General features: G+C 41.8%; 1 protein-coding gene across 3 annotated transcripts; it reads right to left on the bottom strand.

Annotated features, from left to right (window-relative positions):
- Positions 1 to 241: 241 nt before the first annotated feature.
- NRIP3 (nuclear receptor interacting protein 3) lies at positions 242 to 22,610 on the bottom strand. 3 transcript variants are annotated; one of them, XM_025848629.2, is made up of 8 exons: positions 22,471 to 22,610; positions 21,870 to 22,030; positions 5,836 to 5,997; positions 5,256 to 5,338; positions 2,918 to 3,057; positions 2,199 to 2,251; positions 1,989 to 2,083; positions 242 to 1,688 (listed from the first exon to the last, which is right to left on the bottom strand). In XM_025848629.2, exons 1-8 carry the CDS (start codon positions 22,514 to 22,516, stop codon positions 1,673 to 1,675), a joined length of 756 nt encoding a protein of 251 aa, XP_025704414.1. In that variant the 5' UTR covers positions 22,517 to 22,610; the 3' UTR covers positions 242 to 1,672. The 3 variants fall into 3 exon arrangements, with proteins under 3 accessions (XP_025704414.1, XP_025704416.1, XP_025704415.1); XM_025848631.2 differs by lacking the exon at positions 5,836 to 5,997; XM_025848630.2 differs by lacking the exon at positions 22,471 to 22,610 and having other exon boundaries at positions 21,870 to 22,103.
- Between the last annotated feature and the right edge of the window lie 2,054 nt (positions 22,611 to 24,664).

Genomic DNA, 24,664 nt, shown 5'->3' with positions numbered 1-24,664 from the left:
ACCCAGCTGCCTAGCTGTTCAAATGAGGGTCACTAAGTTCCTAGTCTTTAGGGAACTTCTGTAAGTCTAAAAACATTCAGAGTTCCAAAGAGTTATTTGATAGAGGAAGTCGCTGAACACTTGACGAGATTGTTGCTGGGACCTGGCAAAATTCAAAGTGGGATCCATTAAATGCTCTGGAAACTACTGCTATGAACCAAGGGCAGACTTGGAAATCTCTTAAAAAGATATTCACAGCTGATTATTTTTCTGACTTCTCCATGTACTTCTATGACCAAATTGAAAGGGAGATTTCATTACAGGTATCTGTGTGCCTAAACTGACAACCCAACAAAAAAGCTTTGAGACACCCCTGTGATCTCCAACATTTTGAGAAGGGTCAGCAGACATTGGGCAGCCAGAAAAAGTTGCCCTTAACATTGTCAGCTCTTGCCCTGCCTCTTTCCTTGAAGCAGAACAAGGCTGAAGAGTTTCCCAACCTTCAGTTCCCTGTCTGGAAATTTCATTCCTGACCTCCACCCCAGAAAGGTTTCCATAGGTAGGACTTCCCACCAACTGATTCTACCCAGTACTTCCTTCTATTCTGGGTGTGCTTGGATTTTTTTCATCTCCTTTCCCTATTTCTGACCCCAGCTACTTGAGTCTGTGGCAGACAAGTAACAGTCTGGCCAGAAATACTGACTAGATCTTGAGGGTATCAATGTCTAATAATGATTCCCAGATTATTTACCAAAGCCTTCAATTCCATCTCAGAAAGTGATTAATGTTCTTCTGTCTGTGGTTCCTTCCCTCTCCTCCTCTCCAAGAATTTCAAGGTGAGAGGTCACCTCACTCATTTTTGTACCCTCAGCTTTTAGGCACCAAAATAAGGTCCTAAATGTGACCATTTGGGGCAGAGACTTTTAGTGGACTTAGCACACAGGAGAAAGGGCTACCCAGATCCTCCTGGCATCCAACCCCAAAGCAGATTTTTCCCCTACCTTGCCTTTTTAAAGCCCTTACCTCTTCATCCTCCTCTCAAGGCCTGAAGACAAAAGAGGCAGCATGGGAGAATGAACATAGCCTTGGCTTGTCAAGTCTGAGTTCTAGGTTCCTCTGCCACTGACTTAGTATTAACAGCTTAGACAATTAATTTGCCTCTCTGGACCTATAAATGAAAAAGTTGGACTAGATGATCTCTCTGGGCTCTTTCAGATAAAGTTATTTTTGAGAAATCAATGAATGAATTAGAAGAAATTCTAATTCTGAGACATAGGTATCTTGCACCTCTTTGGAACAACTGAAAGGAGGTAAAGGTCAGGTTCCTGTTTATCATATATTTTAGCTATAGGAAAAGAAGTAAGTGTATCTATGGAGAAACAGAACCTGGCAGCCCCTATACTGGACTAATAAAAGCAAATTCCTGAAAGCAGAGAAGTAGGCCACAAGTGAGACCTGGCAGTGTCAAAAGGTCTATAAATTAAGTGATCAGAGGAGTAAAAAACAATGGCTATAACCAGATAAGATCTCTAAGCATGGACTAAGAGGACTGGGTGGGAAGGAGCCCCTGGAGCTTCTATTAGAGGGAAGGACTTGGTCCACAGCAAGTTGCTACTGCATTTGTTCAAACCCAGTTTTCTCAATCTGTCAACCTGGTATGTGTGCATATGTGCAGACATGCTGCAGTCTGTAGTTATGCTTCTGAAGTGCTGAAATGAGAAAGAAATAGAAGAAATGATACCAAATCCAAAGAAGTTAGGTTGAAGGCAAGTACAATTTTAGTTTAAAAGCTACTTATTTTCCCCACCACTCTGTGCAGTATCATCACTACTTATTCTGGAATGTGGGCTAGAGAGTTTTTTAGGATGGTGAACTCTAGGGGTTGGGGATGGGTATACTTGTGGTAAGACTGAAGGATAAAGGCAGGACAGAACCCAATATCCTGTGTGAGAACCCCTCCACTTAATGACAAATGGATTTTACTTGACCTGACCCATTTGGGCACTTACTTGTCTTCATTCAAGGAAACTGTCTCCACAAAAGGGATTTCTTCCTTGTCTGTCTTCCCCATGATCAGCCGGTGCTTATCCAAATTTATGATGCACTAAAAACAAAGGAGAATCACTGGTCACTGTCAGTGATCCCACTGTCAATGGGACATGTAAGAGGACCCCTGCCTCAGAGAGTAAGAATCAAAGGGCAAGTAGAATCAATCCTACCTTAAGGGATCGGAGAGTCTGGAGACCAAGGGACAAGTTTTTCTCATTGTCCTCTAAAAAAAAAAAAAAATTAAGTTCCAACTATTGCTATGTTAGTTTAGAAGTCAGCCTTATCACCATTGGGTTCCATCTAATCTTCCATCCATCCATCCATCCATCCATCCATCCATCCATCCATCCATCCAATAAACATCTGTTGAGCATCTATTATATTAAGTAATTTTCCCAGATCATTATAGTTCAAAGGTAATAGAGCCAAGATTCAAACCTAGGTAGGTCTTCTAAACTCGAAAGGACAAAGGCCTTTAGATAAAACCCAGGAACCTTGAGTAGTCTAGAGTAGAGTACAAAAGGGGAAATATAAGAGTGGGGGAAAGTTATCAAGCGATTTATGGTGAAGGAGTAAGGGGATCTTGCCCTCTACCTCCAACTAGCTCAGGGAAAGCTCTCAGGAGCCACTTTCACTGGCACACAAAAATGTTTCTTACCCCTTACATTTTTTTTATCCTGAATTACACACTCCCTTTTCTTAGTGCTCAACATGTCTTGAATCTGGTACTTTGGAGAGTAAAAATTGGGACAAGTCTATAGTACAGAAAAATGGAAACCTGGGATTTTGAAGTCAATATATACAGGCATGAGATCTTATGAGGGTCTGGTGGAAGTAGAGAGGGGGTTTACAATAGGGGTCCATAGGTCCAGTTCTCAATTCTACTCACCAACCACAGCTGCTGGACAGTCCAGGCGGAGGGAGCCCAGTGTGATCACCAGGTGTTCAATATGGCCCACTACTTTCAGATGCCGGGGTAGAGAAAGCTTCTCTCCTTCATGCTTGTGAGATCTGACATGCTCCTTGAGTCTGCACCAGAGAGGGAGATATCAGAATCCTCTTGGCAGAGGTTTCTGATGGAATCTGATAATGTCTACCTTATGACACCCATTGGTCTTTTCTAGGGATTTCCTGGGATTAATTTGCCAAAAAATGTGCTAGCCAGCCTATACTTGTTTCAGAACTTTGTCCTACATATGCCAGGGGATATAAAAAAACGAAAAGATTCAGCTCCTATTCTCAAAAAGCCATGTCACTATCTGTACTGGTAAAAAATGAAAGTTGATACACTCAGAAAATCCTATCCTGCATCCTAACATCCCCATCTATATGCAAGGCAATTTAGTTAACACGTCTTTTTACCCCTCTGTGGGTAAAAGATGTCAAAAAGGGCAGGAGTTTGTCCTAATTTTAGAAGATGCTTTTTGTTCAGTGTCTAATTTTCTCTTTGCCTTTTCTATTTCAGTTTATCCTCATCAGTTAGTCTTCAGCTATATTAGTGGAGGCTGGTACTTACTTGATAAGTGCACTGATACTGATATTGATATTGATATCAGCAAGGAATATCATGGGGAAAGTCTTTATTAATTTAACGTGTCTCTGCACGGGAGGAAGGAAAGGAATAGCACCCAGGTTTCACACAGTTATATAAGCAGATTGGAACAGCCAGCACCCAAGCTATCATGGGTTGGTGGATAAAAACTTAATTATGGACTTTCTGTGCCAATATTTCTGCTTTACTCCATTTCCTCTCTTTTAGTGTTACAGCTCATCCAAAAGAAAAATAATTGCAGTTTTACAGATGGTTATTAATTCCTCTGGAACCACGGCAGACTGCTGCCTAATTATGCACCAGGACATTATTAGTCTTTCTGGAACCATCATGTTGTACTTTATCTCATCTCTTCACCACATAAAAAAGCTCAGGATTCTTCCCACAAGAGCACTTGTGTCCTGGACTCCTCCCACAAGCCTAAATAGCAATGTACAAAACCCGTAGAGCCAGCCTCAAAGAGTCACAGTGGTGGTGAGGGGTGAGGACAGGGTAGAAACAAGAAGGAACAGATCAGGTAGCAGAGGTCACCAATTATACAAATCAAGCCTTGTTCAAGTCCTACCTCAGAGTATGAACATCTTGAAAGCAGCTTAGAATGAACCATTATATCTGTCATAGTGATTGTTTCGATACAGAGATTAAGCTAGGGAATGATTTGTTGTTCTTAGGGCTAGAAAAGTGGAAAAGGAGATTGGGTTGATCCTTCCAATTCTGGGCTAGACCTTAGGGCTCATCTAGTACTTAGGAGGGAAGAGAAGGAAGAAGACATGAAAGTACCAATTGACCGAAAAGGAAGAGAGATACAAAATGGCTTTCTCTGACTAAAAGAGGAAGAACTCAATTCTAGCTGTTAAAGAACCAAAGACATTCAATATCTGAGGCATCTGCCTCACACTCAATCCCCAGCAGGGGCAGCAGTAAATTTGATTTTACATGTTCTTTACAAAGAGGAAAGGCACTAAGAAACTATTGGTCAATCAAACCTATAATGGTTTAGGCCCAGCAGCAATAGCAGTTCTATTCTTTTTTTTTTTTAAGATTTTATTTATTTATTTGACAGATAGAGATACAGTGAGAGAGGGAACACAAGCAGGGGAGGTGGGAGAGGGAGAAGCAGTCTTCCCACGGAGCAGGGAGCCCGATGCAGGGCTCGATCCCAGGACCCTGGGATCATGACCTGAGCCAAAGGCAGATACTTAACAACTGAGCCACCCAGGCACCCCAATAGCAGTCCTATTCTAAGTTCTGACTGATGCTTCTTGGGACAGGCAGTGTGGCCTCCAGAAGGACCCTGAGTAAGCTAAGACCAACCACATCCCTGCTTTTACTCATCTGGGATATACCAACAGGACTGCTCCTTCTAATTTGTTGTCTTTGCAGGGCATATATCAGGATCAGGGCATGGCTAACTATGAGCCAAGGATCTCACACTCTCTCATTCCAGAGCCCAAAGGTCTTCGCTCAGAACTTAATTGGTGGGAGTTAATGGAAAACCTGATGCTTGCCTGGCTTGCTGATTTCTCCTAGGTGCCTGAGAATTCAGCTGATATTTGAACTCTGCATACTTCTCTTGGAACCTTGGTAGAGACCCTCACCATCTCTAACCCCAAAACAGATTCAGGCAAAGAGTGCATAAGCACCTGACTCCCACCCAGCACAAGTGGCTACTTACCCCAGTCTATCCACACAGGCTGAAGAGATGAGATTATATTGACAGCCTGTGTCAACCAAGGCTTTCACATCCTTTCCAGCACACTGTGGAAAGGAAACATACTGTTCAGCAGGAGCCTGAGAAGCAAAAGGGAAGGGAGCAAGCAGCAGATGCCACCTGAAAGGCAGGGCTGGAGAGCATCTCACAATTATGGGTTGGTAATGTCTCATCTTTAACCACTGCTGAGTCTCCTTTTAGGAGCCTTTTTTCCTGCTGAATCTAGAGCTGACAAAGGATCCCTAAGGATTTGCAGTATTTAATTCTATATACTAAGTAGCTCTTAAATGTGCGCACGCTCGTGTGTGTGTGTGTGTGTATCACACACCCTTTTGCAAATCTGATGAAAGCTTTTGTCCTTTCTCCCATAAAGATGCACATGCATAAAAATATTACATATACTTCCTGTAAAACTCACTTATGAATTCTATGATAAGACCCATGCTCTATACACTTTGTAGGAGAGGGCCCCACTATGGGAATCACAATGGGCCCACATCCTACTCTCCAGAAAACCCTGGAAAAACTATTCTCAGAACATTACCTGGCAAGAAACCAAAATCATGTCATCATCGTCAGACTTCTTTAGTCCCTCAGACTTAGCCTGATTCAGTTTGTTGGTCTTGGAGGCCCAAGGGACACGACTACTTCGAAGTTTAGACAGATTGGTTTCCATGAGGCGCCTCTGCAGAATGTTATGAGGTTGCTTGAGGAATAGAAAGCAGAAGATCCTTAGTGACAGGTCGTTTCCCCCTTTTCCCATTGTCCCCGAGGTACCACAGAAATAATAAAGAAGCCTCACATAACTGAGCTCCACCTTTGCTTCTTATTTATTTTTCCTTCAAGCCCAGACTTCATTGGTATTATCAGAGCAGGTACTATATAAATCGATTTCTAATAGGTCACCTTGGATGAGTGAAAGATCAAGGTGGGACAGCAGGGAATGTGGCTAGGGCCAGCGATCATTCCATGGCTCACGAGAACCGAGGGACTCTAGGATTCAGATTCCCTAGGCCTGCTGCCTTTCCTCCCCTGACACAGGCATTTCAGGAGAAAAGTGGCCCTAGTCTATGTGGAATAAATGTATCCTCCCAGGTAACTTGTAGAAGAGGCAGCTTGTTCTCTCACAGGCCAAAGAAACCTACCCAGTACTGGCTGTCAGAAGCTCTGCCTACTTCTATTTCAAGTTTTACTCCCTTACCGTCTCAGCTTTTGGACCTAGTCTGCAAATACCTTGGTGGCCTGACTCTCCTGTGGGCTGAGTAGCCCATGGGGTGGTTGGGGTGGGAAGAGAGGAGTTCATACCTGCTGAGCAATCCTCTCAGGAGACAATCTTTGGAACCTGGCAGAACCCACAGGAATAATCCTTACTAACATCCTCTGGACCTCAAGAAGCATAAGGCAACTCTTGCCATATTCTTGTTAGCCATTCTCCCTCTCTCCCACGGGCCAAAAAGTGGGAGTGTAAAAGGGGCAGAGACTTACCAAGAAACAGGAAACTTACTTAGACCTTATATCTATGTCAGGATACCTAATGTTGGGAGGCAAATGAGGAATGTGAATTCAAGTCTGCTCTTGGACAGAACTTAGAGAGTTCACAGGACAGCCATATCCATGCTCTGCTCTTTTTACCCAAAGTGGCCTCTAGAAAATGTTACCTCATGATAAGGACTCATTTGACCTAAGGAATTTCTATACACAAGCATCTTATTCTCAGTTTACAATAATATTTAAAATCTCTCAAAGGAAAGACTCCAAATTTCTATGTAACACATACCAGATGCCTCTCAATTTTAGGGGGAAGAAAATCACTCTTAGAAGCTGAGAACCTAGAATTTTCCCAGGAAACGGGGCAGAACGGGGTAAGATAATGATATCTACCACCTTACAATTTCTGAGGAAGAATGGAGTCAGAGCCATGACTCACTGTAACCCTGGTGAGGTGAAGAAATGGATTCCCAAAATACACTGATTCTTGGCAAGGCAGATTCTAAATTAGTATCCTTGGGAAAAGGAGAGAGAGAGAGAGGCACTTAAAAGAAACTGAGAGCTTCTTAACTTGATAAGGAGCTAGAGGAAGTGCTAACTCTGTCAGATTTCCTTGGAGAATGATTTGCTCCTCAAAAGAAACAAATTCTTCATTCTTATCTCTCTCACTAATAAGCCTGGATTCCTAGCTCAAGTCATATTAAAGCAGGGTGTCTCCTTCTGTCAAGTCCATGCTCCGCAGAATCAACTGAATTTGTACAACTGTAAGCTGAATTTGTAGAACTGAAGATTAGAAAGGACTTCAAAGGCTAATAAATGAAAGCCCTCCTCACTGAAAATTTGGGGCTTTCCTTCTACATCAGTCTTGCTGAACATGGCTTTACCTCACTACTCCTAATCTTTCAAAGGAGTCTAATCATCACTGGACAGATGAGGCAAATGAGGAAAAATCCAAAATTATTTTCCTTGAAGTCATCGCTCTTCTGAATTTTCCTCCTTCCCTAGTGAACCCCTCCTCCTCAGGTTATAAAACATACTCAAAGTTCTCATATATTGGGGAAAAAACACACAACCTCAGACCCTGCCTCCTCAGCTCTATATCCTCCCCTAATTACACCCTTGTCTTAAATGGTCTATTTTTAAAGAAGCCAAAAATTTCCTGATATCCTTCACTGAGATTACTTCTGATCCCACATCAATAAAATCTACTTTCCAAATCTGGTAGATATTTTTCAGCCTTCATTTTCCTTGACTTCTCTAGGGCATTTGACCCTGCTGACAATTCCTGTATTTGTTCTTTTCTTCAGTAAACAAAAGTTTCAAACACAATACATGCTCAGTGAAAAAATTCAAGTATCACTGAAGTATATAATATCAAAACAGAAAGCCTCCCAACCTCTCAACCTTTTCTCAGTCCTACTCCCTTCAAATAACCACCCTTAAATTTAGAAGTATATCCTTCCAAAACTTTTAGTACAAACATATACAAAAACACAATCATATACTGTAACACTGTTCTAAAATTTTCTATTTTTATTTATATACGAAAGACATTTTTCTATGTCAGTACCTATAATTCTCTTTGTCCATTTTTACAACTAAAAGTATTGATAGTATAGTTCAGGAGTTGAAAATTCACAGCTGATAAACCCATATGAACCTCAGGAATATTTTTCTGTGGTCATTTTATTATGCCTACATGTTTTAAATGACAGTGTAACTGCACATTTACCTCTGCTCCCAACCAAAATTTCACTAAAATCATAATCAAGGAATAAGGCCTAAACATACAAAAGCAAAAAGAACAATAAAGGAAACAATAGCAAAAAAGAGAGACAAAATTTTGGAATCTGAGAAGCAAACAGAAAAGTGGTAACTGACCTAAGAGTAAAAAAAGCTAAGTGCTTCACACCATGCTAGAGTGGCAGAGACTGCCAGTTGTTTACCAAAATCCATGTTCTCCTATTCTTACTGTATAAATACCCAGATTATGTTTCCCAGCCTTCTTTGCAGTTAGGCATGGCCAGAGGACTGACTTCTAGCAAACGGAATGTGAGAAGTGACATATACCACTTTTAGACCTGACCCATAAAAATGTCCTGTGCACACTCCTCCATTCTTTTCCTCTTCTAACTGATTAGAATGGAGATGACCCTTGGGGTAACCTTCTCGGAGGTCACGTGTTGAAGACAGAAGAGCCACTGTAAGCCTGGGTCCCTGAGTGACCACATGGAAGAGGGCTGTCTTGCTGACCTTTCTACTAGTACTGTTACTTAAGAAAAAATAAACTATCATGTTTGAGCTATTACATATTTTGTGGTCTAGCTGTAAAAGCAATTTTCCTATTCAAACTAAAACTCTGAAAAGGCTGAGGAGTTAGAGGTATTAGAACTTCTATGGTTAGAGGGTGGGAAATAGATTAGTATAAAGCCTGCATAAAACTCTCACTTGACCCAGACAACTGGGAAGTATGCCAAAAGTTTATTCTTTTTGAAATAGTAACTCAAAAGACTCTGGTTGGTTAATAGTTTGTCTAAGCTTAGAAATTATGTACTGTCAGATTTCTAGAACAGCTAAGGACGAGGACAGAGTGCCACACGAAGCCAGAGCTGAAGGATATGGGTTTAAGGATTGAAAAAACCCACACAGATCCTCATATAATGAAAGAAAAAAAGATCCACAACAAGATTTCACATCACTATGAATTTCTGGAATATTATGAGTGACAGAGATTCCAAAAGCTTCCAAGGAGAAAAAGATGATCCAAATACAAAGGATTAGGAACCAGAATGGCATAGGACAATTCAATGGTAATAATGGAAGGTAAAAGACAATGGAATAATACTTTTTTTAAAAATCTGACAGTGCATAATTCCTTAACCTAGCCAAACTATAAATCAAGACTCAGGAAGCTTGAGTCATCCCCAAGAAGCTACTGAAGGATATGCTCCACCGAAATGAGGGAAACCAATGAACAAAGAAAAAATCATAGGGTTCAAGAATAAAGGATCCAATAGAGGAGAGACAAAGGACATTCTGAGAATGGCCCTGAAGGAAAAGTCTAGGATATAGGAAGTGTAGCAGGCCTTGAGAACAATATACATGTATTTTTAATAAAAATATTAAATGAAAAAATATACCCCATATATTAGGAAAGTGTTCAGCCACAAGAAAAACCAACTTACAATGGCTTAAATGGAGGTGTATTTTTTTCTCATACAACAAGAAGTCGGAGGTAGGCAGATGCTGGCAATAATTCAGCAGTTTAACAATTTCAGGGCCACTGTCTCTGTACTCTTGGATATCCCCTCATGGTCATATGATGGGTGCCCCAGCTCCAGGTATTACATCTACATGTAGGAGGAAGGAGGAAGGGACTATGTGCCATCTATCCCTTTTATCAGGAAAGCAAAAGCTTTCCCAGAAATTGCCTCAGTATTTTTCCTATATCTTTCTTGGTCAGAATTCTCATGGCCAGTCTTAACTAAAAAGGGGGTTGGGTGAGAATCCAGCTTTTCTAATTTCTATAGAGCAGTCAGGCAGGTAGAAAACGGCTGAGAATGGGTGATGATTTAGCTATCCAACAGTGTCGGCCAACTCATGCAAAGACCAAAATGTGTGTGTGTGTGTGTGTGTGTGTGTGTACATACAATGTAACTTAGGCAGGTATAATGCCAGTTCACCCTATTTCTTACCTCTTTCTTGGTACCTATTTTCTTACATCTGCCCTACTTTCTGCATTTTATTTTCAAGTTTTTATTTAAATTCTAGTTATCGAACATATATGGTAAAATTGGTTTCAGGTGTAGAATTTAGTGATTCATCACTTACATATAACACCCCGTGTTCATCACAACAGGTACCCTCCTTAATACCTATCACCCATTTAACCCACTACTTTCTGCATTTTAAAACAGCACATCCTCTGCAGACATTTGAGTTTGTGGTACAAATGTACCTCAATTTAACTACTAATGGACATTTAGATTGTTTCCACATGTCTGTGATTAGAAACAATGCTACAGTAAAACTCAACATTCCATTTTTCTTGACACTCTCCTCCACTGGCTTCTAAAACCACCTTTCTGTCTAATGGCCACCTCTTTTACTGGTTCCTTTGCCTCTGCTCATTTCTCAAATCATCGCTCGGTCTTTGGTCCTTTTCTCATTGTACATATCCTTTCAAAGCAAGCTTATCCACTTTCATTGCATAAATTACTATCTTTATGATGATGACCCTATCTCATGCCCAGACCTCACTTTTGAGTTTCAGACACATAGATCCAACTGCCACTTTGAACTTTCTACTTAGACATTCCACAGGTACTTTCATACTTAACTTGTCCCACTGATCTTTCCCACAAAACCTGCACTTTCTCCCTTATTCCCTATCTTGGTGAATGAAACTCTGCCTCTTTAACACCTTATATTTCTCTCTCCATTTCTACCGTTATTGCTAAATTCAAGCAATCTCCTAAAAGATTACTTTCATGGTCTCCTTACCCTACAGTGGTTCTCTGGCCAGCTATATCGAACACAAAATCTTCAATTTAACATTTAAGATCTTCCACTAACTACCGCTCATCTTCCTTCCCAATCTTATCTTTATTCCTCCATGAAGTCTTTCTATTTTTTTTAAGATTTTATTTATTTATTTGACAGAGAGAGAGTGTGCACACAAGCAAGGGGAGAGGCAGAGGGAGAAGGAGGTTCCCTGCTGAGCAGGGAGCCTAAAGTCTATCTAATTTCAGCAAAATGTCCAGTTGTCACATACTACCTTGGGCAAATCGCTACTCTGGCTAGGCATTACTTTTCTCAAGCCTCGCTTTCTTCATCAGTAATAAAATAAGTTTAAGCTCCAAAGCCCTGTTCACTTTTTAACATTCTGGATCATTCCCCTTCCACCAACTTGTAAAATGGCACCACCATACACCCATCCATTCTTTTTTTTTTTTTTAATAAGATTTATTTGTCAGAGAGAGAGCAAGCACAAGCAGGGGGAGCGGCAGGCAAAGGGAGCAGCCTCCCTCCTGGGCAGGAAGCCCAATGCGGTACTCGATCCCAGGACCCTGGGTTCATGACCAGAGCTGAAGGCAGACGTTTAACCAACTGAGCCATCCAGGCATCCCAACACCTACCCATTCTTGATTCTTTTCTTTCCCTAACCCTCCCTCCCAAAGTACTGCTGTTGTTTCCTCTAAAACATATCTAGAATTGATCTACTTCTCCTCATCTTTACCTCCAGTCTGATCGAAGCCACCATCACTTTTATTCTTGTATACTTACAGAAAAGTTTCAAGTTTGTTAGACCTTAAAAATACAATGTAGGGACACCTGGGTGGCTCAGTTGGTTAAGCGTCTGTCTTTGGCTCAGGTCAGGAACCCAGGGTCCTGATTTCGAGTCCCACGGCATCGGCCTCCCTGCTGGTGGGGGAGCCTGCTTCTCCCTCTCCCCACCCCCTGCTCGTGCTCTCTCTCAAATAAATAAATAAAATCTTTAAAAAAAATGCAATGTAACTTTTCCTCTAAGTTTTATTTTAAATAATGCAATTTTTTAAAAAAATTTAAAAAATTTGAGGTACAATTATTTTAAAAATTTTTAAAGATTGAGGTACCATTACATTATACATACATTATATTAGTTACAGGTATATGACATAATGATTTCATATTTATATACACTACAAAATGTTCACAATAAGTCTAGTTAACATCCATAACCATACAGTTACAAATTTTTTTTCTTTTAATGAGGACTTTTAAGATCTACCCTCTTATCAACTTTCAAATATGCAGTACACTATAATTAACTACAGTCATTATGCTATGCATGATATCCCCATGACTTATTTTTTATAACTAGAAGTTTGTACAATTTGACCACCTTCATCCATTTCACCCCCATGCCCTCCAGCAACCACCAATCTGTTCTCTGTATCTATGAGCTTGGTTGTTTTGTTTTTGTTTTGTTTTGTTTTTTAGATTCCACATATAAATGAGATCATATGATATCTGTCCTTCTCTGACTTATTTCACTTAGCATAATACCCTCATGGTCATCCATGTTGTCACAAATGGCAAGATTTAATTTTTTATGGCTGAATATATATGTATATGGCTGAACATATATATATTTTTTTTCTTTGTCCATTCATCCATAGATGGACACCTAGGTTGCCTCCATATATGTATATTTCTTGGCTCATCATTTCTTATCTGAACTACAAAAAACTCCTAACTTGTTTTCTGCCTCTTTTCACCCTTCTTCCAATTCATTCTCTCTACATAGCAACCAGGGTGAGTTTTTAAAAAATATAAGTTAGATAATACATTCCCTTACTCAAAGCTCTTCAATGGCTTCCTGTTGTTCTTTGAACAAAATTCAAACTTCTTACCATGGCCTATATGGTTCTGCATCATCTGATCCCTGTCCATTTCTCCAACCTCTATCTATATACCATATACATGCCACATTCCCTTTATTCATCCACACCTCCTTGCTCAAAAACTTTCCCATTCCAATGCCTTTGCACTTGCTATTCCCTCTGTCTGAAATGTTCTCCCACTAACACTTCAAATAGTTAGCTTGCTCTCATCTTTCAAGTCTCAGCTCAAATGTCACTTCATCAAAGATATCCTCCCTACTATTTAAAGTGGGTACCCCACCACTTTAGTTATTAACATATCCCACTATTTCTTTCATAGTAATTATAAATTAGTTTCCTTATTTACTTGTTTACTATTTCACTCCCCCACTAGATTGTTAATTCCACAAGGGCAGGGACCTTAATTGTCTTTGATCACAGCTATATCCTTAGCTCTTGATATAGTACCGATCGAACAAATCTCTACTCTTCTTCAAAAAGCCTTTCTTGATTAACATCATCTAGTTCTTTCTTTCAGAATCCCTTCAATACTTACATATTATATAATCTGTACTACTTACTTTCCCACTCCTTGACTATTGCTTTGTAAATTTACTTAAGTGGTTTATCTTTATGTTTATTGAAATACTGGCTTTCCAAGAACTGTCTTCTATTTTCCTGATGTCCTTCAAAATACACATTAGTAATTAGCTAGAAAGGTGCAACAGGCACTCTGGTAATCTTCGGGACATAATTCTCAAGTCATCCTCCTGACATGGATCTTGCTTTATGCTTTACCTCAACAAGGTAACTACTAACCTAAGCAGTCCCTGGTTCTCTACTGTTCCTGAAATGTCACTGCTAAACCCTAACCAGGGTTTAGGCATCTAAACCTTAGCAGCAAATTCAAATGTGCTGCCTTCATTATCATCAGGAGTTTCTGAAGGAAATGGGCTCTGTGGGCAGTGCTGTATTCTGGGTAGAAATAGCTGAGGTTCCTCAATCTGGCACCCAATATGCTTAAATAACTCTTCTAATCAGGCTGTAGCGTGGGAAGTGAGGTGAGAGGAAGTAGACTGTACTGTGAGAATGCCACAAAATCATGATTTGAGCAAGAACTTCTAAGGCCACTTTCTCAATCCCTTTACCTATCTGCACTGAACCCAGACAGAATCAAACTAATGGAATTTTGCGGTCCACAGAATAGACCAGACTGGAAAATTGGGGAAACGACATAAGTCTACCTTCTTTGTAGCATTTACTCCCAGAAGAGAAACCTAAGGTTTCTAGCTAGCAATAGAACCACAGCCAGAACCACTTAGAAATAGGGGTTAGCAAATACAGTCCACAAGCCAAATCCAGCCTGATGCCTATTTTTACAAATAAAGGTTTATTGAAACACAACCAACCCCACTCATTTACTGTCTGTGGCTGCTTTTGCACTATGATAGCAGAGTTGAGTAGTTGAAATAGAGACGGTTTGGACTGAAGAGCTGAAAATAGTTACTCTCTGGTCCTTTACAAAAAAAGTTTGCCAACCCTTGCTTAGAGTAGTGTTTAAAATATATGCTTTACAGAATTAGACCTATAAATACACAGAACAAACTGATGGTTGCCAGAGGGAAGGGGGTGGGAGGGGTGAGCAAAATGGGTGAAGGGAAGTAGAAGATACAGGCTTCCAGTTATGGAATGAATATATCATGGGAAGAAAAGGCAAAAAATGATACTGTAATAGCACTGTATGGTGACAAATGGTAGCTACACTTGTGGTGAGCATAGCAAAACCTATAGAGAAGTTAAATCACGATGTTGTATACCTGATACCAATGTAACAATAGTGTCAACTATATTCAAATAAAAAATTAAAATTAAATAAATAAAAATAAAAATAAACTGTTGAGAGAAAAACCCCACCAACCTCAAAATCTGTACCTGCCAAATTACCCTTCAAAAGTGAAGAAATAAAGACTGTCTCAGAAAAACAAAAATTGAGGAAATTTGTTGCTAGTGATGTGCCTTGCAAGAAATATTAGAGAAGTTTTTTTAGAAAGAAGGAAAAGGATATAAGTCAGAAACCTGGATCTCTATAACAGAAACACCTCTGTAAAATCAATAAGTGAAACTAAAATAAAACCTTTCCTTCTTATTCTTTTTTTCTCTTCTTCTTATTCTTAATCAGTTTTTTCAAAATTATTATTAATACAGCAATAATATATTTGATTACATATGCTTTTATATAATGCTTTTATACAGTATATGCTAATATATTCTTATGTATAGGTGAAATGAAATTAATAACAGCAAGGACACAAGGGGTAGGAGAAAGGAATTAGGATTATTTTGTTATTATAAGATGTTGAGGAAGGTCATGGAAAAGACATGACCACTAGTTGATCCATGAGTTGGGACTGTACCATCCAAGACTCTTACCCCCACCCCTGTCCTTGGAATGTGAATTCTATTCTTTCCCACTCCTAGAGGCTGCTCCAAGAACACAGCCTTGAGACAGTGCTATGGTGTTGAGAACACCTGCATGGTATGCGTAAGTGAACCTGGTCAAGTCCTCCCAATAAACTTTTAAAAATTTGGTGGGCAGGTGCAGGGATCTACTTATCTTAGTGATGCCCAAGACAAGCCATATGTAAATTCCCTTTGCTTATTCAACCTGCCACCTACCAATAAATTAAATTAAATTAAGATAAAAATAAAAAATAAAATATATGCTTTAGAGTCAGACAGAGTTGAGTTCAAGTTAGTAAGAACTTTGTAGGGCATCTGTGAGGATTAAATGAGATGTCCATATGGAGCATTTAACACTGTGTCAGGTATACAGTAAGCACTCAAATGTTGCTAAGTATATGTCTGTGTATATATGTATTTAAAATTCTCATGCTCAGCCTAAAATTGAAGCTGATTACCATTCACCTTTTTTTCCTAAAAGGGCATGAAATCATCCTATTCCATTTTAGTCCTTATTTAAAGTTTGTAGATAAACATGGACTCCTGATTGACTCTCATTTCAAGTCTAATATATAGGTCTATCAGGTCTTGGAAATCTAAAAGAGCACCATTATCTGTGCCTTCTCTTCTCTGTGTACTAGTTGAATATACAACATGTGACCCATTCTACCCCATGGAAACATAGACAAGTTGTCTCTGGGTTTACAGCTGCTCAAAAACACATGAGGATCTATCTAAGGCAGGCTGTCATATTGCCCTAGACCTTCTGTGTGACCCACTGACATGTTATTTCAAAGAGAAGAGCCTTGTTCCTGATTGTTATCTGCTTTGTGGGTTGGTCTGAGACAGTGGTTTCTCAGGTGCCCATGGTGGACTGCATTTTTGATAGGAAGGATTCACACACAGTCAGGAATTAGACCAGATAAATCTGTAAAATTCTTACTCTGAGGTTCTACAGGGCACACTCTGGAAGGAGCCTCCTCTCCATAACATCTCATAGTCGTTGACTCACCATAAAAAGATGAAACTGTAATCAAATGTTGATCTCCATCACCATTGTCACATCAGGCCAGAATAATCACTTCTTCCACTGAACTCCCCTAGTGCTTATTGACTGTAACACCTTGGCAACTAACATAGACTTCCTGGTGGTGTTATTTATCTTCTTGTGGAACTGTCTACTCAACAGCTACACTCCATTAACTAAGAGATATTCCAAACTTAACTCATTCAAAAATCAAATTCCTGATTCTTATTCCTTATCCCTAATCTGCTCTTCCTGTAGTCTTAACCATTTCAGTAAATGGCAACTTTATTCTTCCAATTGCTAGATCAAAAACCTTAAGGTCACTTCTGACTACTCTTTCTTTCAGATCCTTAATGTAATCTATCAACTAAACTTGTCAGCTCTACCTTCAAAATATATCCAGGACCTGATCTTTCTTTGTCCCTTTCACTGCTATCACACTGCTCTGAACCACCTTCATCTTTCACCTGGATTACCCTGTAACAGGCTCCTAATCAGTCTTCTTGCTTCTACTCTTGCCCCTCTTCAGCCTAATCCACACAGTAGGCTGAGTAATCTTTTTATAAAATAAGTCATGTCATGTTACCCCTCTGCACAAAGTCTTCTACTGGTTTCCCATAACAGATTAAAGGCCAACTATCTGTACAATGACCTATAAGGTCCTGAGTTGTCTGGCCTCCCACTACCCCTCTGATGTTATCTCCTATCACCACCTTGCTCATTTTGCTCTGGCCACGATGACCTTCTTACAGTTTTTCAATCACATCAAGTACACTGACACTTCAGGCCTCTGCACTTTCTGTTCCTTCTGTCTAGAACATTCTTTCCCAAGATATTTTGCTCTCTCACTTCCTTCAGTATCTCCTAAAATGTAATCTTATCAGAGAGGCCCTCCCTGACCACCTTTTATAAAGTACAAGTTTCCTCTCCACCCTACCCTGGCACTGTACTCTCTATTCCCCTTACCCTCATTCATCTTCTCCGTAGCACTTATTGCTACTTGATATATATTTACTTGTTTTTATTTTCTGCCTTCTCCCCTTGCAACAATACAAGTTCCATTAGGACAGAAACTCCATTTTGGTTCACTATCATATCTTTAATGCCTAGAGTACCGACTGACATGTAATAAGCATTCAATAAATATTTGTGGAATAAATTAATCTAACCTGTCCTTCCCCCTAATCTATATAAACTTCTTGTAGAAAGAAACTTTGCTATCTTCTTTGTGGTCTGAGCACCTAGCACTGTGTCCTGAACACAGCAAGTGTTCAAATAATGTTTCCTATAATTAGGACACAATCACAGCTCTGGAAATCTTCAGTTTGCACCAGATCCTGGTATTATAACGGTATTTCATGCTCCTCTTCTAAAGCTCCAAAGTTCTCTGATTCAAAACCTGTAGCATTATGGATGTCTTACGGCATTCTGATCAGGTAGATCAGATACTCAGAGTACAGAGCTAGTCATTTCATGGTCAGTTTGTTTTGCTATGTTCCATCATCCTTGCTCTGGCCTCCATTTCTAATGCTAGTGAGTTTTTCTTTTCTTTTTTTTTAAAGATTTATTTATTTATTTGACAAAGAGAGACACAGCAAGAGAGGGAACACAAGCAGGAGGAGTGGGAGAGGGAGAAGCAGGCTTCCCGTGGAGCAGGGAGCCCAATGCGGGGCTCGATCCCAGGACCCTGGGATCACGACCTGAGCTGAAGGCAGACGCTCAACGACTGAGCCCCCCAGGCGCCCCTCTAGTGAGTTTTTCTGAAGCATTTGGCTATAAGCAGAATCAATCATAGACAGGAAAGAAAAACACTCTCTCTATTGCTGGACAACTAAGGATATGGCCTGATGGTCTGTAATATTATCATACAGGAAAGACAGCATCTATTACCCCATGACAGGACTGGTTTGTTTTTTGTTTTTTTGGGGACAGGACTGTGTTGTTGTTTGTTTTTTTTATAGCAAAAATACCACTTTTCACTTCTGCAAAACTTTTTCAATAATACTGTTCAGTATTTACGAGGTAAAGATAATACCAAGAAGTGAGGCTCTCACGTTGCTGGTGGGATATAAATTGACCCAATTCTATAGGAAAGCAGTTTGGCAATGTTTCCAAAGTGATGGGGCTGTTTTTAAAAATCGAAAGTCCCTACCTCAATGAAAAGAACATTTATGAAACTGGTAGCTAAGACAAAAGAAATTACAAGAGGCAAAACTCCAAGAATGGAGATTTTTTTTCTCCAGCTTCATCAACTTTTAAAAAAATAATAAATCATAGAATATTACTCATATCTCTAATTTTGGTTCTTAATCTAATACAGAAAAAAAGCCATCACAAAATGAAAAGATAAACAAATTTAATATAAAATATAAAACAAGATTACTATCCTCACTAGACTTTGTAGCAGCCAACTACACACAAACAGAAATAGGACAAATGCACCCCCCCTGGGGTAAACAGAAGACCACATCTGATTGCCTATGGGTGCTCTTTGCTAATCCAAAAAAAAAGTTAGCAGACTGGTATCAAATAGTGAATGTTACAGAAACAGCATGGTAAAAGTAGATAAATCACAAACCCAGGAGTATAATTCTAATTTAGGTCACTAGTGTAAAGAAAACAACCCACAGTCTCCTCCACTGGCACAAACCCCAGACTCAAAACTAATTTGTCCTCTATTTCTGTACCATCAGCAACAACAAACACCTAATTTGTCCTTTCCCCTATCTCCTTCTGGTGCCATCCACTCCATTTTCCCTCTTCTATTTAGTTTGTACTACAGACCTATTCAGTTTTGGCATCCTCAGAATTTCAATTTGGTGAGAGGAAGTTGAGTCAACACTGGTCTATACCACCAGATGTATCCATGATTGAAGCAAAAGGGTACTTAAAAGGTTATTTCTTAGACTGTACTGATGCAGCAACATCAGTTCTAAGAGAGCTTAATCATGGCACCTCACCCCAGTACTCACAACTTTCCTTTCCCTACCTCAATCTGCCTTGGTTTCTGTGACCCGTTCTAGCTCTTCTGTGCAATCCTTCACACATTAAGGGTGTGAGAACAGTGAGAAAGGGATATCAAGTCCATGGCAATGGTGTGGATGGAGGTGGGGGGGAGGGAGAGAAAGTGTGAACCCTAATTCAGGGTCTCACAGTAAACTGCTGTGCATCATATCTATGGCAATAACTTTCTTCTTAAGGATGCTTCCTCATTCCAGGCTACTGGCTATGTTTTATGTTATAAGCTCCCGTGTGGTTCAACCGACACAGACTGGAGTCAGAAAAGCAGATGGAATTCTTCTTACATAGGATGAAGTAATATAAGGAGTGCTAAGCAGAAGGATGGAGTGGTAGTTTCTCAGGGCCAGGGCACTCTGACAGCCCAGGACAACCAATCCAGCATATGGGGAAGAAAAACATTCCACATTTACTTCTTTTCCTAAATACTCCCTCTTTATTCATTCCTGAGGCTTCTAGGAACTATGATTATTTTGGGTTGAAGGTAAGAAAACTTAGACCTGGTTCGCTAAATGAATCTAGACTGCTTTAAATTGAAAGAAGGGAAGAAAGAGAGTTCTCTTTTCTAGGAGTGTACTTCAGTCACTCACCACTCTGAGTGAGCATAAATTAGATTGACTATCCTGTGGCTTTTGCAGGAAGACTACCTTTGGAAAACGAAACAAAACAAAACAAAACAGCAAAATAACTGGGTAGCCATCCCCTCCTCAAAAATAACTAAAATTATTTTTTATCACAATGGAGGAGGGCAAATCTGATATTAGTATCTGTGTGTCATTAGAGATGTTTTTTAAAAAGCAAGTGGATTCAGAAGTTCTTCATAGTCATCTGGGGCTTGAAATGGCAATTTCAGTGAACCAGGTTACACCTTTCTTTCCCTGCCAAATTAAATATTCCAAAATCTCAAAAAATGCTGAAAAAATTGTACAGAGCACCTACCTCATTTAAAAGACATTTAACTAATGCTTCACAAGTTATTGCCCAGATGAATAAAGTGATTGTGAAATTCAAGAAAACTACAAGAAGACTCCAGATAGGGGCACCTGGGTGGCTTAGGTGGTTAAGAAGCTGCCTGTTAATTTCAGCTCAGGTCATGATCTCAAGGTCCTGGAATGGAGCCTGTGTCGGGCTCCATGCTCAGCAGGGAGTTCGCTTGAGGATTCTCTCTCTCTCTCCCCCTCTGTCCCTCCCCCCTGCTCTCGTGCTCTCTCTCTCTCTCTCAAATAAATAAATCTTTAAAAAAAAGAAAAAGAAAAGAAAACTTCAGATAAAACCACAAAGCTAAACATGTATTTGACCCAGTACCACTACAGTGACTTAAGGATGACAGTCTAATACAATTCTTTAAACTAGTGACCCTGAACCACCCAACCCCCTCCTGTAGAGGACAGCATGGTCTTTGAACCCAGACCTCCAGTCTTGAAGTTTCTCCTTCTTAAGGCGAAGAACGACCCTGCCAGAAAAAAGCCTGCACCAGCTCCAGCTCCAGACGATAGCTGGTCAGTGAGATGGAGCAACCTGGCTTCCTCTCTCTAGCCACTCTTTGCGGGTGGGGGTAGAGTAGGGGGAGGGATGAGATTGATGAACAGATGTCTGGGGTTCAAGAAACCCTCACATTCGACCCTTTCTCTCTCTCCCCCCTCAGCATGGAAGGTTAAGGCAGATAAGCCCAAAATCAAACCGAGAAGTAGATTTTGCATAGGGGGAAATGGATTTAACAAAATCATCTGGGATGGTGACTGCCAAGAAACACCCCTCCGCCTTTCCCACCTCTTCCTCTCCTTCCCACACCCATTAGGAGTCACCTCTGTCTGGGTCACTGGACCCGCCAAGCAGCCTGGCCAGGCGAGGCTCAATCATGCAATCAAATTCGGTACTACGAGGAAGAATAACGGGAAGGAAAGGCAATCAGAGGGCCAGACGGCAGGGCAGGGTCTCCTACTTGAGAGGACAGAGGCACGAAGGGAAGAGGCAGAGCGGAAGACAGCGCGAGCTGGTAAAGCTACGACGGAATCCCAGGGAAAGCGAAGCAGGGAGATGCTGGATGGAGAGGAATTCAAAACAGCAATAGCGAGACAGCGGCAGGAGGGGGCGGGAGCAGGGGCCTGGCCGGTGACTCAGTGAAAGCGGCCAAGGGCCGGGCCCGGGAGCCGCACGGCGCGAAGGTGACCGGCCACCGCGCACGGGCATCCCGAGGAGGGCGCGGCCGCGGGGGCTCACCGTGTCCTTGGACGAGCCCAGCTTCTTGAGGCCGTCCAAGGGCAGCAGGTCGGCGGAGTCCTTATGAATGAACTGCACGGCCTGTTTCATCCGGCGCTGCTGTCGCAGCGACGCCGCTTCCCGCATGTCCGTCTCCTTGCGGCCGCCCTCGCTGAGGAGCCCTGAGTAAAACATCGCTGAAGCGCCCCCGGCCCAGCGTCCCCGGTCGCTCCCCGCTCGCCGGCCGCCCTCAGCCTCGAGCTCCTCCAGCTCCGCGAGAGCCGCGCGCCGAGCATTTTATAGCCGAGCGTGACGTCACGGGGAGCAGCCAGTGCGCGCGCGGAGGGGCGGGGCCAGCACAGCGCCCCCACCGAGCGCGCGGCTACCCGGCGTTCGCGGCCGCTGTGGGTCTCCGCGCCGCCTCCGTGAAGGGAAGGACCCGCAAAGAGGGGTGACGCTGGCTGGACTGACTCAGAGCGCCGAGGGTCTACCAGGCCCGCTTTACCCAACCGCCCTCTCCCGTTGTGGGTGCCCTGCATCCCCTGAGCCGGGATAGGGTGTGGGTGGCCCCACGGTGGAGCAGCCTCTCTCACCCCAGCCGCCGCCCCCGACTCACGCTCACCTGGCCACGCCGTGGCCGACCCCGGGATCACCGCCAGCTGCGCCATGCTCCAAATCCCTCCCTCCGCGCAGTTGCTCGGCTGCGCAAACTTCCACCTCCGCGCCCCTCCGGGAGCCCCAGCGTCCACAGCGCACTTCAGAGTTGGGAAGGCTCAGGATTTCTGCAACTTCATGTCGGTCCCCACCCACCAGACCACGTGACTGGGGAGGGGGCAGCCCCTGAGGGCGGGCTGGAGCCGGCTTTCCGGGGACCCCCCCCCCACCACCACCACTGCCCTGGCTCTTGGCACCCTCTCTCCGAGGGGCCTTGCGTCCGCCCTTCGACCGGGGCCGCAGGGGCGGCTGGAAACCTGCGGGTCAGCCTAGGGCTGAGGAGTGGCGATGGTCCCCGCCTCGCGTGCCGCACACCTGCTCTTCGGAACACCGGGCAGAAAAGCACCTTTTTCAAAGCCAAAAACTCGGGGTTACCGTTGGGGAGGGTCTTTCACTCTCCTCTCCGGCATGCTACCAGGAGCAACGGGAATCCAGTTTACCTTTGAGTCCTTCCTACTCACTCTCAAGCCATTCTTTAAAAAAAAAAAAAAATAATAGACTTTAATTTTTTATTTAAATTCAATTTTAAAAAATTTTTAAAGATTTTATTTATTGGAGAGAGAGGGAGAAGCACACTCCCCACTGAGCAGGGAGCCAGATGTGGGACTTGATGCCAGGACCCTGAGATCATGATCTGAGCGGAAGGCAGCCACTTAACCCACTGAGCCACCCAGCCGCCCTATTTAAATTCAATTTAGTTCACATATAGTATAGTATTAGTTTCAGGGGTAGAATTTAGTGATTCATCAGTTGTATATAACACCCAGTGCTCATTACATCAAGTGCCCTCCTTAATGCCCATCACCCAATTACCCCATTCCCCCACCCACTTCCCCTCCAGCGACCCTGTTTGTTTCCTGTAGTTAAGTCTGTTATGGTTTGCCTCCCTCTCTGTTTTCGTCTTATTTTTCCTTCCCTTCCTCTGTGTTCATCTGTTTTTATTTCTTAAGTTCCACATGAGTAAAATCATAAGGTATTTGTCTTTCTCTGACTAATTTTGCTTAGCATAATACTCTCTTGTTCCATCAACATGGTTGCAAATGGCAAGATTTCATTCTTTAAAACGGATGAGTAATATTTCATGGTATATATACACCATATCTTCTTTATCCATTAATCTGTGGATGGACATCTGGGCTTTTTCCATATTTTGACTATTGTGGACATTGCTGTTATAAATATTGGGGTGCATGTACCCTTTTGAATCACTATTTTTGTATTCTTAGGATAAATACCTACTAGTGCAATTGCTGGGTCCATGGTAGTTCTATTTTTAACTTTTTGAGGAACCTCCATACTGTTTTCCAGAGTGACTGTACCAGTTTGCATTTAAGCCATTCTAATGGGTCCTTCTGGCTTCCTGGCTTCTGGCCTCTATGTTGTGACTTAATATAAACCACATTTCGGCCACCACTGCCGTCTCCCACCCTGTCTCACAGGAGGAGACAGGAAGCAGAAAGATCCACTCTCTGAAAAGAACCAACAAAACTAGCAATAACGACATTTACTGAGCCTTTACTATGTGTCACATACTGGCATAAACACTTAAAATACCATATTTCATTGAATCCTGGCAATAACTTATGAGATAGTATTATCCAATATCCCCATTTTACCTGCGAATACCTGAGACCTCCTAACTGGTCTCCTGAAGGTTCCTTGGTTCCCTTCCAATCCATTGTTCTTTGTGGCCAGAGTAAACTTTTCAAACTACAAGTGTGATCATCTCATCTCTCAGTTTAGAGCACCACAAAAAACTTCGTATTGCCCTTAAGACCCACATTCTTGCATGGTCTCTCCCCGCTTGGCTCTCCAATCTGTACATCAGCCTCATGAGCCTTCTTCCAGTCCCTTGGGGGAGCCATTCTTGCCAAATGGCCTACCTTGAATATCCTGTTCTCTTTGAATGGAATGTCCCTTCTAACCTGTTCAGCAAACAGACCTCAGCACCATTATCATTTACTTAGGAAAGCCTTCTCTGACCTCCCAGAGTGGGTGAATTTTCCCTCAACATACGTTCTGCAACTCTCCTGGACTTTCCACTTTTTTTTGGTGGTAATTGTGGGGGTGTTATCGGTTGTTTGATTAATATTTATCTCCTT

The sequence above is a fragment of the Callorhinus ursinus genome, unplaced genomic scaffold (genome assembly GCF_003265705.2).
Source record: "Callorhinus ursinus isolate GAN/ISIS: 27379988/994484 unplaced genomic scaffold, GSC_fseal_2.0 scaffold49, whole genome shotgun sequence".
NCBI lineage: Eukaryota > Metazoa > Chordata > Mammalia > Carnivora > Otariidae > Callorhinus > Callorhinus ursinus.
The sequence above is the reverse complement of the archived record's forward strand: the minus strand, read 5'-3'. Positions and strand labels throughout refer to the sequence as shown.

What these genes read in the sequence shown, in the direction of transcription:
- NRIP3 (XM_025848629.2), bottom strand. Translation starts at nt 22,516, where the DNA reads ATGGCGCAGCTGGCGGTGATCCCGGGGTCGGCCACGGCGTGGCCAG. An exon ending in GTCGGCCACGGCGTGGCCAG is followed by an intron (nt 22,031 to 22,470) that starts GTGAGCGTGAGT and finishes TGTTTTACTCAG; the next exon opens with GGCTCCTCAGCGAGGGCGGC. An exon ending in TGGGCTCGTCCAAGGACACG is followed by an intron (nt 5,998 to 21,869) that starts GTGAGCCCCCGC and finishes CTATTCCTCAAG; the next exon opens with CAACCTCATAACATTCTGCA.